At 45.1% G+C, this 16,999-nt stretch overlaps 1 protein-coding gene across 1 annotated transcript in view; it reads left to right on the top strand.

The window, feature by feature from the left end:
* gcn1 (GCN1 activator of EIF2AK4) overlaps positions 1-16,999 on the top strand; it is a 36,745-nt gene that overhangs the window by 4,158 nt on the left and 15,588 nt on the right. Inside the window, exons 4-40 of the mRNA XM_039802741.1 lie at positions 189-320; positions 642-750; positions 1,578-1,676; positions 2,408-2,542; positions 3,899-4,076; positions 4,180-4,254; positions 4,418-4,546; positions 4,625-4,675; positions 4,766-4,864; positions 5,055-5,228; positions 5,693-5,845; positions 5,943-6,035; positions 6,156-6,231; positions 6,596-6,755; positions 6,904-7,093; positions 7,278-7,402; positions 7,648-7,826; positions 7,932-8,025; positions 8,119-8,232; positions 8,974-9,172; positions 9,268-9,417; positions 9,880-10,061; positions 10,375-10,455; positions 10,651-10,794; positions 11,317-11,441; positions 11,950-12,139; positions 12,248-12,318; positions 12,771-12,936; positions 13,049-13,243; positions 13,425-13,671; positions 13,860-13,981; positions 14,286-14,400; positions 14,541-14,720; positions 15,865-16,085; positions 16,213-16,281; positions 16,367-16,505; positions 16,624-16,820. Of these exons, the coding sequence (XP_039658675.1) occupies positions 189-320; positions 642-750; positions 1,578-1,676; positions 2,408-2,542; positions 3,899-4,076; positions 4,180-4,254; positions 4,418-4,546; positions 4,625-4,675; positions 4,766-4,864; positions 5,055-5,228; positions 5,693-5,845; positions 5,943-6,035; positions 6,156-6,231; positions 6,596-6,755; positions 6,904-7,093; positions 7,278-7,402; positions 7,648-7,826; positions 7,932-8,025; positions 8,119-8,232; positions 8,974-9,172; positions 9,268-9,417; positions 9,880-10,061; positions 10,375-10,455; positions 10,651-10,794; positions 11,317-11,441; positions 11,950-12,139; positions 12,248-12,318; positions 12,771-12,936; positions 13,049-13,243; positions 13,425-13,671; positions 13,860-13,981; positions 14,286-14,400; positions 14,541-14,720; positions 15,865-16,085; positions 16,213-16,281; positions 16,367-16,505; positions 16,624-16,820 (5,158 nt within the window). The remainder of the gene's footprint in view (positions 1-188; positions 321-641; positions 751-1,577; positions 1,677-2,407; positions 2,543-3,898; positions 4,077-4,179; positions 4,255-4,417; positions 4,547-4,624; positions 4,676-4,765; positions 4,865-5,054; positions 5,229-5,692; positions 5,846-5,942; positions 6,036-6,155; positions 6,232-6,595; positions 6,756-6,903; positions 7,094-7,277; positions 7,403-7,647; positions 7,827-7,931; positions 8,026-8,118; positions 8,233-8,973; positions 9,173-9,267; positions 9,418-9,879; positions 10,062-10,374; positions 10,456-10,650; positions 10,795-11,316; positions 11,442-11,949; positions 12,140-12,247; positions 12,319-12,770; positions 12,937-13,048; positions 13,244-13,424; positions 13,672-13,859; positions 13,982-14,285; positions 14,401-14,540; positions 14,721-15,864; positions 16,086-16,212; positions 16,282-16,366; positions 16,506-16,623; positions 16,821-16,999) is intronic.

The raw sequence follows: 16,999 nt of genomic DNA, 5'->3' as shown, positions 1-16,999 counted from the left end.
ATTGTTTTTGTGACCTGAATCGAAATCGCTATAAAAATTCCACTAATTGCACAGGCCTAATTAGAACCAACACGGGGGTAGGATTTATTGCTGGGCTGTTGTAATTAGTTTAAGCTAAGTGTACCTTTTTATAAACTAGGAACTGAGTGTATATCCTTTGTGTTTACTTGGCCCTGTGTGCTCCTCAGGGATGCTGCGTCACGCAGAGAGGTCCTCTCTGTTATCGCCCAGCTGGCTGACAGTCAGCCTGACATCCTGGTGACCGGCCTCCTCCACTGCTTGCTGAACAGTGGAGTCGTCAGCAAAAATGGAGAGCCCAGGTACTGCTCTGAACTTTATATTGCTGTTTTTTTATCCATAAAGTTTGTAGTTGCGCCCCTAATGACTTCAAACTGATTTACAGAAGAGAATGGATGCACCTCATAGCATTGTCAGCGATAGACATCTTTTCATTTTCCGCTGGGTTTGAGAGGCAGGTGCAGTCAGCTGAAGATGAAGTTTAAAGAAACCAGATTATCTAATAAAATCTGCGGAAAATACAATAGTGTGTGTGTGTGTGTGTCTAGAAACCAGTTTTTGGTTGCATATTATCCCAGTTGTCCTTTGTTGGTCGTCATATGGATGCCTTATTATGTTTGCAGCAAAAGCACAGGCTCTGCTGCCTTCATCAGCTTGTCTTGGACCTGCCTTTTAGTCCCCCGTGTGTTTTCTGCCCCAGAGAAAAAACAAGGACCCATCTGGAAGAAAATGGTCAGTAAAAGAGTATCTGTCTTTTTTCAAATTAACTGTATGAATGTGGTCCGTGATTCTAAAATAACAGCTAATATCCAGTGTGTGTGTTTTTTTTTTTTTTTTTTTTTACTGAGATGTTAAAGGACAATTCCAGCGCAAAATGAACCTAGGGGTTAATAACATGTGTGCCGAGTCGACCGTTCTCTGGGAGATGTTTTCATGCTTATCGAATGTGTCTGTAGCTTGAAACTAGCTACCGCAAACCAGTGTTTAGCTGCTAACGCTAGCTTTCGAGGCAGAGGGTAAATCACTATTTCTACACCACTAACAAGGCTCAAAATAGCACCACACTTAAATGGTAGCATACTGAGGGTCCCTACATGCAAACCGAAGCATTGAGAACTTTGTAAGTGTACAGACAGTTTATTACAAAGATTATAAAGACAGTAGCGTTCATGTTTACATGCGGCCGCCCTCTTGGATAACAGTCATGACCAGTCGAATCACGAACGCTGTGTTGGAGCTATGTTACTGGTTGCACGGTGTTCGTCGTCAGCGTTGGCAGCTAAACACCGGTTTGCGGTAGCTAGTTTCAAGCTACACACACATTTGATTGGCATGAAAACATATCCCAGAGAACGTTCGACTTGGTACACATATGCTATTAACCCCTAGGTTCATTTTGCGCCGGAATTGTCCTTTAAATGTTGTCATCCAAGTTGGTTACCTGCTGAAGTGGTTAATGGAGTTAACAAACCTGTCACCCAGATTTCCCCCCACCTTTTGACCAGTGTTTTGTTTCTGGAAGTTGGTGTCACCTTGTAGTCCGTTGTCCTCTCTTTCAGGTGGAGGTTCAGAGCCTTCTCGTAGCTGAGGTGGTGGGCGGAGCCAAGACCACGGCTCAGAAATCAAGCCTCAAGAATCTCAGTCACCTCTGGAAGGAAGTGAGTATGGAAAAGACAGTCCTTGATCTTGTCGGCGGGGAGGATCTAAATAGATGATCAGACTAAATTGCCATTTTTTTCACTTTGCTTAAAGCTCCATTGTGTAAGAATATCTCCCAGAAAGAATCAACTCAAAAAATTACACAATGGAGCTTTAAATCACAGAGATGTTGGGCGAGGGGGTCAGGGGAAATCTGGAACTAGGGAGGAAGAAATTACCTGTGCTTGTCAGTTATTTTCATCCCATCTTAAGCGCATTTCTTTTGAATGGTCAAAAATCGATTTTGAATCGAATCTTGAGCCTGAAAATTGATATTGAATCGTGCCATTTTCTGAATCGTGCACCCCTAAAGGTGACATTTTTTCCCGCAGCACATCACTGTCGATTACAGAACCAGCTCCTGTAAATTACCAGTGGCTAAAATTCCGCCCGGACCGACAACTTTTATTACGAAAGAGGAGGCGAAGTGTTTTATTGTTTTATTACCCATATTAGTGTTGATCCTGTCTGGATGGGGCTTTGGACTTTTGGTTCTCAAAATGTTGGGCTTGATCAGGAACTATTGGTGCTGTGAGCCTTTGAAATCCAATGAGACGTGCGATAATGGCCCATATAACCTAAACCTGACCTGTTTAAAACATCCACAAACGCATCCCACTCTGTGAGCTGAGAACAGTTGCCATACACACAGGAATGCTGGATAGGTTTGACACGGTGTTGTCTTTGACAGAACCCTGGACTGGTCGATGAATACATCAGCACACTGTTGAGTCTGGACCAGAGCCCCACTACTCTGGCCATGCTGGGGGTGTGTTTAGACTTCTGCACTGCTCAGAAAGACAAAGCTACAATAGAGAAGCACAAGGTGAGTTTATCTTTAATCGGTTCTTCAGTTCTCATTATTCGCTTGATGTCGATTTCTACAGTTCTAAAGCGGGGTTTGGCTTTTGCGGGGGCTCTACGCAGAGCTTTCGTTGTAGCCTAAGTAGCCTGAGGTTCATACTTGTGCGCTGGTGACTGCGTCGTTCTAACGCATCTCTTTAAGGGAACAGCAGGGCTGGCACGTGTGTATGCTGGGGAGTGTAGAGCCCCTGACACACCAACCCGACGGCCGACCCTTGGCAGAAAAAGCAGTCGGACCGATCAGTAGGCTCCCCGAGGTCCAAAAAGTGCCTCAGAACACACCGAGGCGACGCTGACCTTAGAGTACGTTCTTTGCGTGCGAGAGACGTAATACGTCTCCATAACAGCAGGCGTGGCTGATCTGTATTGTCGCCCCAAAAAATTAAAACCGGCAGCTGATTGGACAAACTCGTCACGTGGGTCTGGCTGCTCCCGGATTTTTCAACCGGGCATAATGGGCCGCTTCGTTCAGAATAGGATCTCATATTTTACTAAGATAGCTCACCGAAACGTGTTTCTGAAAACATTTTAAGATCGACAAAGGTCAATTTAAAAGATTTTCGTCAGATTTTGAGAGGCTTAGTCACGCTCATCCCGCTCGTCATTTCCGGGTTAGCACTCCACCAATTAGATTGGTCATTGAGTCCGACTGCCCGCCCTCCGACCCAGCAAGTCAGGTTGGCCAAAATGAAGGCCGACAGCTCCTCGGACGGACGACGGCACGGAACACACCAAACAGAATCGGGTCACCGACCTCGCCAGACTGTCCGACGGCCGATTATCGGCTTGGTGTGTCAGGGCCTTTTAGGCCTATAACAATTATTTCATAATTGTCTATTCGCAGTTTTTTTTTTTTTTACATGCCGTTTCTTTGTTGACTGTTGGTGGTAATTGTCAGTTTTTATGTTAATTTAAGAAAAATACAATGTTTTATTTGTTTATAATAAAGAGGCATGGTTTACTTCATACGCTGTGTACCTGTGTTATTACATTATGTGGGTCACATAAGAGTAATATAACCAAAAGATTGATTTGATTTGACCCGTCGTTGCAGTCTGCATCGCCGCATTATTGTCGACACGTAGTAAAAATGTTTGAGAGGTGCACGTCAGGCTACGGCGTAGAGCCCAAATTTTCACGTACTACGGACGTACCCACGGTGTCTCATTTTAATGCAGCACCATAAATTGGGCTTAACATCATTAACCAATTGTGCTCTGATACTTTGCATTTATATTATTTCAGAGACCTCCCAGATAAGTATATTTTTGGGATACAGCATATCATCTTGTGTCTACTGTTTTGTTTTTTTCCCCAGAGTGCCCTGTTGGACCTGTACATAAAATCAGTCCTTATGAGCAAGACAAAACCATACCAGCACATTTTGGACAAAAGTGGCTCCTTCCTGCGTCACGTGTCCCACTCTGAGTTCAAGGAGCTGCTGCTCCCTGCACTGCAGAAGACAATGCTCCGAAGTCCAGAGAACGCTATGCAGAGTGAGATGCTTTTAGTTTCTGCTGATTGCGTAAAATATTGACTTGCTTGGTGCTCAGGCAGCCCTCATACAGTGGATAAAAACATTGTCTGATCTCTCTCCAGCCGTTTCCTGCATGCTGTTGGCTGTAACTCTCGACCTCAGTCAGTACGCCATGGATATCGGAAAGGCCATCGCAAGTAAGGCCTAATGGACGCTCAATTGATTTAGTTTTGTCTTGTGGAACATATTTTTTAAAGCATACACTCCGCTGTCATGAGGCTATAATTTTTTGCAGGTGAAAGACTCACTACTCAATTTGGCATAATGTGTATTTAATCACTGGTACTGTCTGTGTTCCAGGCCAGCTAAAAGCTAATAATGCCGAGCTAATGGAGCAGGCGGTCCAGGCCATGCAGAACCTGGCACAGCAGTGCAGTGATCCCTCTGCTGTGCAGGACATCGTCACTCACCTCTTTAAGATCCTCGGAGGTTACTAGTTAATTACCTATTAGGCTGAAATACCGTGTTTGGTTTTGCCCACCTGAATCCTAATTCTTGTGTTTGCAGGGTCTGAGGGAAAGCTCACAGTTGTTGCCCAAAAGATGAGTGTGTTGTCAGGTAAGAGGCCTTTGCCAACACTTTTAAATGATTAGCTATCCATAAGCAGACATTTTTTTCCCAACCTGACAAATGTTCATCTTGTTCTAGGGATTGCCAGCTGCAGCCATCATGCCGCATCAGGAACCTCCAGCCAGACTCTCAGCTCTGCAGTCACTGTGATGTTCATCCCTTATTTACAACAAGAAGGTATTGTTGCTCTGACTTTTCTTCCTCTCCTTCCTGCCAGAATGCTAGACAGATTACCAACTTTATGTGCTAACTTTTAAGCACAAAAAGAGTACATCATTAAAGTGTATGCCTTAGGCCTGGAACATTTTTAAAAGACCAGGGTGTAATGTTTCAGTCTAGTACTAACATTTTTATTTTTTTTATTTAGTTCACGAGGCTACCTTGGTGCATGCAGTGTCTGTGCTCTCCCAGTGGAGCAGTCGTCTCACAGTGGAAGTTCCCACCGCTCTGCTGGATTGGTTGAAAAAAGCTTTCACCCTCAAGACCTCCACCTCTCTGGTTCGACACGCCTACCTTCAGGCCATGCTGGGGGCCTTCAAAGGTCAGTCAAACAAAGACCGCTATGTGGCGAATATACGGATTAGGGCTGCACAGCTAATCGAATATTAATCAAGGTCACGATTTTGGCTTCCCACAATTAAATGAACATGATCGACTGCGATATTAACGTTCAAACTGTGTGCTCGGCTCATAGAAAACTCTGCCGCATATTAAATCAAGGGCTTCCTAAACTAACGGCATGACTCTGGATAAGTAACTGAGCCAGCGGCGCACCAGCAGTGGCATTACGCATGGCCATTCACTGTGTTTACTTTGATTAAATCGCCTGAAAATGACACCAGGCGGCTACGGTATACACAGGAGACTGGTTGGTGATACCTGGGTGGGTGTGGAAAGAAACGCGACAGTAAATGACCGCATAACACCAGGATTCTACTGCACCATAATTTGTTCTTTCCTCCGCTGTGTGTAATACTGTACTATCACCTTTTCCCTGGTTTTTAGGTGACACTCTGGCCCAAGCTTCAGATCTCGTGCCCTTGCTCCTCCAAACAGTGGAGAAGGCTGCGGCACAAAACTCCCAGCATGCTCTGCTTTCCGAAGGTGTGGCAGCTTCGGTTCTTTTGAGTCGACTAGCACTGCTGGAGACACAGACGGGTGAGGCTGGCATCTCAAAAATGACTTTTTCTACCTTATAGAGACTGTTGGAGCATAAAAGAATGGGAAATGATAAGGATTTTTTTTGTCTCTGCAGAGGCTAAGCTTTCCAGCTTTTGGAACCTGATCTTAGATGAGAAGAAGCCACTTTTCACCACAGAGAAGTTCCTCTCCCAGGTCAACGAGGAAAGTAAGGCAATTCTCAACATACTGTATTTTACTAGCTTAAAAGGCTCATGGGTGTTTTAAAATATTAAGACATGAAATAATGGCCTGTTTTTGCCCTTTTACTTCTTTCTTTCGTCTTTAGCTCTGCTCACAGTGCTGTTGCTCTGTGAAAGGCTCCTCCTGGACCATCATCATAGGCTTAACACCAGCAAATCCCAGTGAGTCTGTCCCTCTGTAACATGTAGAGATCTTTTGAGCTTGAAAATGTCTTAGTCCTTACACACACACACACACACACACACACACACACACACACACACACACACACATACATATACATATACATATACATGCCCATATGTAGCGGTTTACTCCTCGACGCAGCGGGCCCGTCTTCGGCTCCGACCTGCGGTTCTTTGCTGCATGTCATTCACCCCTCTCACTCCCCTTTCATGTCTTCAGCTGTCCTGTCAAAATAAAGGCCGAAAATGCCCCCAAAAATAATCTTGTCTGTGAATTGTCTGATGTACCTTTTTTAGTGCTTTAATAACTAGTTATTTTTTGCATGTAACTGTTGTGTAGGATGTATCATCACGCCACAGTTGCGGTTCTGCTGTCTCGGAGCTGGCGTGTGCGGAAGCGGGCCCAACAGACAATCAAGAAGCTGCTCTCCTCTCTGGGTGGATCCAGTCTTGCCCATGGCCTCCTGGGAGAACTTCGCGTGGTCATCAATAAACACAAAGTACAGACTGCTTATTTACCATAGACCTCAAAAACATAAGAGCTACATCTTCAAAAGTCGATCATACAATCAGTCAACCGCTCAGCTTGACCAATGTGTTTTTTTTCTCAGCCCGATTGTTTACTGACCGTGTAATGTAAACCATCAGGTTTTGCCCCAGGATGTCCTGGTATCAGAGTCAGGAGAGCTGACTGAGCTGGGTCGCGGCTACATTCCCCCTCGTATCCTGCTGGACGCGCTGTGTGTTATTTGCTCCTCTGCCAGCCAATGGGGCGACCCCACCGAAGCAGAGAATTTGGCCATGGAGATCCTCATAGTCACACATCATCCATCCATAGGTATGAGAATGAATTGCTCTCCAGAATGATTCTGCTGCTCACTTGTTAGCCATAGTCGGGTTAACCATTGACCATACAGTATAGTTATTGTATGTTTTTATAACACCGCAGTTTGTTTGGATGGTGTTTTGGTGCTATGTTCCATATTTTTACATGCCATCTGCTCTGTGTATATCTCTTTCAGTTGGAGCTCGCAGCGGCCTCTGGCCTTTTCTGCTCCTCTCCATGAACATTAAAGCAGAAGAATTTATAGAAAAGAATCTGGAGGCTATTCTGCCACATCTACTGGAGGTCAATGCTGACAACCAGGTCTGAAAATAACACACGCGTCCTTATGCTGCATTTTCATGAGACTTATACACACATAAACACTAAAGTGTACATAACTGATTCCTGTAAAGAAACCAGGGTTGATTGAAGGATAGATAAACCGTAAAAAAAAGAAAAGAAACTACGTTCTGTGCAGAATATGTCAAAGGACATTTGTGTTTTGAATTTTGCTGATGCATTTTACATGATACTGGGATGTTTAGTGATCGTGTTGCTTTCCTCAGGCGGTGAAAAATGCGGTCGGTGCCCTCTCTGGCCTCTCGCCCAACAAGCTGTTACCGCGGGTAATCAGTCACGTCAGCGAGGGACTGTCCCGACCCGCTCTACTTCAGGTCACCAGGGAGGAGTATGCCATCATGCAGACACCTGAGGGAGAACTGTACGACAAGAGCATCATCCAGAGGTAACACGCAGCCTCTCCTTCCACTCTGCACTTCTTAACCCAACAGCCGTCGCCAGAACCTTTATCTTTATTTACTCCTGTTCTCCTCATCTACGCTTGCCGCAGTGCCCAGAAGGAAAGCACCAAGAAGGCCAACATTAAGAGAGAGAACAAGGCCTACTCCTACAAGGAACAGATCATTGAGCTGGAGCTACAGGAGGTAAAATGCACTTACCATCATCTGTTGTTTTTTTTGTTTTTTTAGCAGTGTTAATGTCTGAAACACATCTTGATCTCTCTTTTGGTCTTGCAGGAGCTTAAGAAGAAAAAAGGCATCAAAGAGGAATTGCAACTAACCAGCAAACAGAAGGAGATGATGCAAATTCAGCTGGAAAAAGAGGCCGCTATTCGCAAGAGACTCCAAGGGGTATGAAACTAATGCCGACCTTACACCAAAACGACTTTTCAAGCGATTCCACTGTCGCGGACAAATTTCCAATGTCGCAATGAAATCCTTAGAGTCTTGCTAGAGTTGGGGCACGCTCCCATCCTCTCAATTGTTGAGTCAGTCTTTTTCCCGTTTTATCATTCCGACAAAATCAAGCGTGTTTGATATTATGTTAAGTTTTAGGCTAAGTCTTGGCAGTGAAGTTAAATCATGTGAACATTATCAACAACCAATGGGTGCGCTACCTCCAGCACCAAACAGGAAGCAGCAAACGGCTAGAGCCAGTGTTCTTTATGGTTGCTATGGCGCCGTCCTAAGCTTAACGCTAAAGAGGTAAAGTTGCCGATTTTCAACCCTTCTGAAACGCCTCATCCAGCGGGAGTTTTACCGGCGGATAAATGCCAACCTCCCGGGTACTGCTGCCATTCATCTGCATGTACTGCAGGACAGAAAATCGCCACACTTCCCTTAAAGTAACCAGCTAGTAAAAATGTTCAAAACGAATGTAGTTGTAGTTTTGCAATGTGTGACCCTACAAGATCTTTACATACTATGACGTTAGAGGTGACATGGTATCCGACTTTAGTCTTTTCAAAGTCCGTTCAAAGTCTTCTAGTGCACGGTAAGACATAAGTCGCCAAAATGATTTTTGACACCTGATGTGTGTGACATTCTTAACTTCTCCATGTTGATCTGCGGTGTACCTGTCGTTGTCCCCAGCTGGATGTGGAGTTGCAGGGCGTGGTGGGTCTGCTGGAAGCCACTCTGAAAGAAAGACCACCTCAGATCACCAGGGAGCTCCCTGCTGTCCTCCAGGTCCTAATACCCCTGCTACAGTCCCCTCTGGCTGCTCCATCCATCCAGCAAGTCTTCTTGGACATCGTAGTGTGCCTCATGCCCAAACACTTTGAGTTTCTAGGTACGTGGCCTGTCTTAGTATTGTATTGTATTGTATTGGTAGACACAGCCTCAGCATCTCGACTCAGTGTCCGTTTTGTTTTTTTTTCCTTCTAGCCGTGCTTGTTGGACATGTGACTTTACGGTTGCTGAAGCCAGAGTGTGCTCTGGATGAGGCCTGGGAACAGGAGGACCTGGAAACGGCAGCCCACCGCACCATACTGCTGCTGCACAACCACACTGTCCCACAGAGAGATGCCAAGAACGGTGGGGAGGGTCTTGCACACTTGTGTTCTGAATCTGGTGTTAGTTTCTTGCTAATATTGAAGTCTTTTATGTTCAGTCATGAACTAAATTACAACATTAAAACAATTAATTAACTAAAGGAACTCAGTCTCTGTTGGAAATCTCACTTGATTGTCCTCTTTTCCTATTTATTTACCTTTTTTATTGATTAATACTGAGGAGTGTATTGTTCCAGATAATATCAAGCCAATATTTTAAATGAAAACTTTCAATGGATTTATAAGGTGAGAGGAAGGAAAGATTAAGATAACAGACAACATGAGACTGAAAATGTTCTGAAGTTGACATTTTTTGCTCCGCAGAAGAGTACATATGCAAACAAATTTTCATTTAAATGTACACACCAGTAGCGTAAACGTGACTGTGCTGCGCTGTACTGACTGCTCTCTTGTTCCTTTTGTATCGTTGTTTTTCTCCCCTTAGACGTGGCTCCACTGTCCGCCCCTGCTTTCTCCGTCTGCTTCCCTCTCCTCAACGCCATGCTCAGGGAGTTTTCAGGCAGCACCGAGGAGACGGAGAACATGATGACCAGAGCCTTGCAAGTCATCACCGTACACTGCCAGCTTCGGGCCGCCACAGACATGGATGACCTTGTTATAGACGAGGTAGAGACAGACATCTCCGTTGCATTTTCTTTGCTCTGTGACCTGCACAGGAAAATTCCCCATGTGGAAAAAATTGAAACATCAGTGAAGATAAGCTGAAATTACTGAGTGCACTGAATTTGTCTCAGAATGTACAGTATTTACTCAGCAGACATCTACATAGCTGTCTTTTGGGTTTGCACACATTGTTAATAGCTAGTTCGCAGAGCCATTGGCCTGTAAAAATAAATGGACACCAAATTGGGAAAGCTTTATGACATTACTCCCTTTTATTTTGTAGATTTATGTATTAACTTGGGGTTTCTTGTCTCAGGACGGCCCAGAACTGCTTCCACGTGTCAGCATGCTGCTGCTGCTGACGAGAATTATTGCCACAGCCACCCCAAGACTCCAGGTAAACAAGGGATTTTACACGGTTTAAATGCATTTGAAATTCAACCATTGAGAGACACACACACACTAACACACTCTGTATTAGTTTGGTCAAGCTCATTATTCTATTCCCGGTTCCATTCTTTTATAGCCACATGGATGACAGAATTTCTACCTAAAATTGTGATATGAGACTTTTCACACTCTTGTGTTTCAGGTGTTGGCGTCTCAGTGCCTGACAGCGCTGTGTGCCAGTGCTGGAGGAGGAGAGGGCTGCACTGTGGCAGAGCAGCCAGAAATAGACGTCCTGCTCAACGCCCTCCTTTCACCCTGCTTCTCTGTCCGGGATGCTGCCCTCAGGGTGTGTTGAATCACAGTTAATTTCACATTTGTTGAAGCTGGCCTTTCCCTCAGTAGAGTAAACCACTTTATTTTAGGCAGGAAAAGTTGCAAACAAAACCTCCTGCACACTGTCTAAGATACATTTATTAGCAGTACTAGACCGTTCAGTTTCAGTAATAGACCTATATCAGACAAAATGTACCGAAACGTCGCTATTAAATGTATCTTTGCAACTTAGACAGTGTGCAGAAGTTATGTTTGCAACTTTTGACCTACTCTTCCCCCTTCTACACACCTGCCTCGTGAAGTATTCCTCCGTTCTGAGACAGGAAAAGGCCCCACATTTGATGGGATTTTGCGTTTTTCTCCACAGATGAAGATTTATGAGCTAAAAACACAATAAAAAATAGTTTCTAGACCAAGATGAAAGCATTGCTATTAACATATTTAGTGTTAACCTTGGTTAAGTGACAAATTACATAGCTCGTGTATGTGTATTTCTATTAGACTTGCTATTAACACGTAATGTCTCTGTGCTCAGGGATTGTTGGAGATGGAGTTTGCCCTTTCCACAGACAGCACAGAGGCCAGCGGGCTGAGTTTGCTGCGCAGGCTTTGGGTGTGCAGGTTTGACGTTGAGGAGGAGGGCCGAACCTTGGCTGAAAAGTATGTATTATGTGCTTTCTTGCTCCCTTTCTTTACTAGCGGAGTACACATTCACCACTAAAACTCATAACACATTGCATAAGTGTCTTCATCTTTTTCAACAGCACAGTCGACTTTTACTTTTTTTTTTGTTCTCCAAATCACATTCCTGTTCCACCATACAACATTTTTTTATTTATTTTTTTATTTTATTTAACTTTTATTTATTCAGGGAAGATTCAACGAGAGGCAGCCTTTCTTTTGCAGGAACGCCCTGATCACATTCACACATTTACACATTCATACCTGGAAACTGCCCAGTACAACCACAGTCTGATCTGCTGTGCACTGAGCAGCTCCACTGGAGCGGTTGGGGTTAAGGGCCTTGCTCAAGGGCACCTCAATTTTTATATATATATATATAATATTTACCACGTTGTTCTTTAAATGTCATTTAAAAATGTTTTATCCTGCAAAATTTGATTTTTGCGCAGTTGAACTAATTTCTTTTCCTGTCCTCCCTCCTCAGACTGTGGGAATCTCTGGGTCTGGAGGTGGTCCCTGAGCTCTGCTCCCTGCTGATCGGAGACGTCACCCACCACGAGGAGGCTGTCCGTTCTGCCGCAGCCGAAGCTCTGTCAAGCGCCGTGTCCCAGTACAAAGACCAGTCTGCCACAGTGCTGGGCCAACTCACTGAGCTCTACCACCAGAAACTCTATGTAAGACCCTGCACCATGGCCAAACCGCATTACTCAAATTGCTTTGGCTGCTAGTAGATGAATTTAAGCTCGGAAACCAAAATATGATATGTTTGTATTTTTTTAAAGAGACCACCTCCTGTGCTGGATGCCCTGGGCAGAGTCATCTCTGAAGCTCCTCCTGACCAATGGGAGGCCAGGTAAATCTCAGTGTTTGTTTGCAAAGATATTCAGTGGTTTTTAACCGTTCTGTCTTACTTTGAAAATCAGTGTGTCCCAAGGACTCTTGAATGCACAATTAACCACCTTGGCCTACTATCAATCAGGGCAGAAACATGTGCATTAGTTCCAACAGGGAGAGATAACGTGCCACAAATTAGTAATGACAGAAAAAGGCAGGAAAGTGCTCATCAGAGACGCAGCCTTTGCTGCCGGCTCGCTATTTTTACCTTTGTAATTTTGAGGATTTTTGGCGATTATATCCTAAACACCAGCCCATGGGGGTTGCTTCGAAATGTCTTTCCTTAGTTGTTCGATATCCGATATTATTAAAAAATAAAATAAAAAAGCTAATCTCAGACAGAGTACTAGAAACCATAACATTTTCCTTCTTGTGCACTGAGCCATTTTCCTCACACACGCTTCTTGTCAGGGGTGGCATCGCTCTGGCTCTGAACAAGCTGTCGCAGTACCTGGACGAATCTCAGGTCACCCCCCTCTTCCTCTTCTTTGTTCCTGATGCTCTGAACGACCGCCACACTGAGGTGCGGCGCTGCATGCTGGACGCAGCCCTCTCTGCGCTCAACACACACGGAAAGGTACTTTCTCACCCAACGGCTGTACATTTCACATGCACAAAACATGCGGATACGTTCAAATGTGACCATTTATGTCTCGCACTGAACCGCGTGTACCTGCTTTATGTAACAGGACAATGTGAGCTCCCTGCTGCCAGTGTTTGAGGAGTTTCTGAAGGACGCCCCTCAGGACGCCAACTACGACGCTGTCCGTCAGAGTGTGGTTATTCTCATGGGCTCCTTGGCCAAACATCTGGATAAAAATGACCCCAAGGTCAAACCCATCGTGGCCAAGCTCATCACTGCACTCTCTACACCTTCACAGCAGGTAAGCAGCTCATTCTGCTTCCATGCTGACGCCAGTGACTCGTCCGCAGAGCGCTGCAAAGTGTAGATTTGTGCCCAATCGGGTTCCTCTCCACTCTACAGATTTTTACAGAGATCCCACTTTGCTGACAGTCCACTACTCTTCATCCCATTATGTCATGTGGTTTGTCATCCCTCATCAGGTCCAGGAGTCTGTGGCCGGCTGTTTGCCTCCGTTAGTCCCCGCCATCAAGGAGGACGCTGCGGGCATTGTAAGGAACCTGCTGCAGCTGCTGCTGGAGAGCGACAAGTACGCAGAGAGGAAGGGGGCAGCGTACGGACTGGCTGGCCTGGTCAAAGGTCTCGGGATCCTGGCGCTCAAACAGCAGGACATCATGACCACGCTGACCGACGCCATCCAGGACAAGAAAAACTTCAGACGGAGGGAAGGTCAGTAAAGTTTATCCAACCGCTGAACTGTTTGGTTTCGTATTGATTAACACACATTGATGCAGATATTATGCATGTCGGACTGCTGTTTATTGTATGAACCACATAAGTACCAGAGGCCACCATCTGCTGGCCCTCAAGACGAAAAATAAAAGAAACCACTGACCAGCTGTTTTGTCTCTGTCCAGGAGCGCTCTTTGCCTTTGAGATGCTGTGTAACATGTTGGGGAAGCTTTTTGAGCCGTACGTGGTCCATGTGCTGCCACACCTCTTGCTCTGCTTTGGAGACGGAAATCAGTATGTCAGAGAGGTGAGCAGCATGTCCCAGAGCCGCTTTCTGCATTAATATCTTACTTTTTGCTGAAATACGTTTCTTACTTTTCATAAATGTATCATCAAAATGTCTTGCTCTAAATTAAAAGAAGTCTCTCTTAACTATCCAGTGTTTTTGTATACCCACATGAGAACATAGTAAGGTTGGCGTAACATGTGATCCGTGAGACAGGCACTCATTTAGGAAACTTTAATAATTCCTGTCATAGAATTTGTGTGTGTAAAAATGTGTAGGATCCCTGTCTAAAGTTCCCCCTCCCCTTGCCTCCCTCTTCCACCAGGCTGCAGATGACTGCGCCAAGGCTGTGATGAGGAACCTGAGCGCCCACGGGGTGAAGCTGGTTCTTCCCTCCCTGCTGATGGCTCTAGAGGAGGAGTCCTGGAGAACTAAAGCAGGTTAGGAGCCCTTGCATGCACAGAATTCCTAGGCATTTCTGAAATGTCTTGAGATGATGGAAAATATTTAAGCATCTCTGGACATTCACAATCAAGTTAGGTGTTTACTCAAACAACCCCCCCCCCCTTCTTTCCTCCAGGCTCTGTGGAGTTGCTTGGTGCCATGGCTTTCTGTGCACCGAAGCAGCTGTCCTCCTGTCTGCCCAGCATCGTGCCCAAGCTGACTGAGGTGCTGACCGACTCCCATGTAAAGGTGCAGAAGGCCGGCCAACAGGCCCTCCGACAAATCGGCTCTGTCATCCGCAACCCCGAAATCCTGGGTAAGTGTTCCACAGTCATGGGGCAGAGCTGCCACAAAAGAGAAGGCTTATTGCCCATAAACTGTCTGAAAGTATTGACCCAAAGGGCATTTTAAAAACATACGAAAGGTTCGTTATTTCTTTTTTTCTTCATGTAGAAACAGTTTTTTGGGGGGGAGCTGTATGCCCATCTTTAATTATTGTCTGCTGAACAGTTTCAGAATTTCATTCCAGAGGTGTAGTTAATAAGGAATTCCACAGATTTTTACACATCAATGTTTACAGGTCTTTGGCATTAGAGGATGGATACCCGAACCGAGCCCGTTGGGACCCGTCGGGACCTGGCCGGGTTCAGACAGATATTTAGAAATGATATTCGGGTCGGGCTCGGTCACATCAGCGCGATAAGGCATTGCACATTTTAAATTAAGCCGCTTATTATTGCGCTCATCTATTGACATTTCCGAATGCCTTCCAACAGTTGCTTAATAAAAGCGGGCTTTCCACACAAACAACATTTCAACATGTGTCCTTAGTATGAGAAAAAAATTAGATTTTAACTGTGTCGGACACGGGCCGGGCTCTGACAGAAAAATGCGTCCCGATCCACACACTATTGGGCATACTACTACATACTGTAGTTTTGCAAATGTTTAAGTTGCAAAAACCATTTTGTGTCTCCAGATGAAGCTGTTTAAAGCGTCATAATTTGAAAGGGATGTCACTTGAGTCAGTGTTGGTTGGATCTAAAGACTACAAATTTAAAAATGGAAAAAATCGGGTTGAGTTAGAAAGAAGTGAGTTAACAAGTAGCCTGCTCCTCCAACCATAACACACTCAAATCTTTGACCGGACCTTCGAGTTGCATTGTGGTTAATGTAGGCGCTTGATTATGTCAAGGAAAAAGAATGCATGGATTTAAATGTTAATCATAGACTTCAGTTATACAGGGGTTACAGTCTTCAAAATGATCATCTGTACAGTGTAAAGGAAGGCAACACGAAAGCCCAGCTTTATGCATCAATGCAAAATTTTTGATGAGGCTGTATCAAATAGGTGGTGATTCACCTACTTAGCTTTAGAATTATTTTAACTGACCATGTGCGATAAATCGACATTAATTAGTTTTTTGACATTGCCAATCATGCCATTGTTCCTCTCTCAGCCATTACCCCCATCCTACTGGACGCTCTCACTGAACCGTCCAGGAGGACCCAGACGTGCCTGCAGACGCTGCTGGACACCAAGTTTGTCCACTTCATCGACGCCCCCTCCCTGGCCCTCATCATGCCCATCGTCCAGAGAGCCTTCCAGGATCGCTCTACCGACACTCGCAAGATGGCCGCTCAGATCATCGGCAACATGTACTCCCTCACTGACCAGAAGGTACACAGCGCTGCTTGAATATTACACTGAACTAAAAACAAAACAAAATGTGTATAAGTCCTTAAACCAGTGTATTCTGAAGACTTGTTTTTTTCGTTTGTGGCCTAATACGTGTCGTTGTTTATAGGATCTGTCACCCTACCTGCCTAGTGTTATTCCTGGACTGAAGGCCTCCCTGTTGGACCCGGTGCCTGAGGTGTGTTTAGTGATACAAACAGTACTACAGCAATATATGCTCTGTGTGTGAAGTTGAAGCTGTAACTGCTACTTCTCCTCCTCAGGTACGTACAGTCTCAGCCAAAGCCCTGGGCGCCATGGTGAAGGGGATGGGTGAATCCTGCTTTGATGACCTGCTGCCGTGGCTCATGGAGACCCTGGCCTCCGAACAGAGCTCCGTAGATCGCTCTGGAGCTGCACAAGGTTGGTTCTTCTACACCCACCTGTCCCTGTGTTGGTTCTCATTTGCTCCCATCGTTATCCCATCCCATTCCCACCCATCAAATAACTCGCTGACTTATTTGTGTGTGGGTGTCTTCAGGTCTGGCTGAGGTGATGGCTGGACTGGGAGTAGAGAAGCTGGACAAGCTGATGCCAGATGTGGTGCAAACAGCCAGCAAGGTAGACATCGCCTCCCACGTCAGAGACGGCTACATCATGATGTTCATCTACCTGCCTCTCACCTTTGGAGACAAGTTCACTCCCTACGTTGGGCCCATCATCCCCTGCATTCTCAAGGTATTGCTATGACCAGAAATGTTTTTGTGTGTTCCATTTTTGCTCTGACTCACATTTCACTCATCTTGTGTTTTTGTTTTTCACGATTTTGAAATTCCTACTTCCAGGGAATATTCTCGCCATTTTCTCAGGTTTCCCAGAACTTCATGCAGTTTTAAAAACATAACTGAAATGAAATT

This window comes from Perca fluviatilis, chromosome 6 (assembly GCF_010015445.1).
Source record: "Perca fluviatilis chromosome 6, GENO_Pfluv_1.0, whole genome shotgun sequence".
Lineage (NCBI taxonomy): Eukaryota > Metazoa > Chordata > Actinopteri > Perciformes > Percidae > Perca > Perca fluviatilis.
The sequence above is the reverse complement of the archived record's forward strand: the minus strand, read 5'-3'. Positions and strand labels throughout refer to the sequence as shown.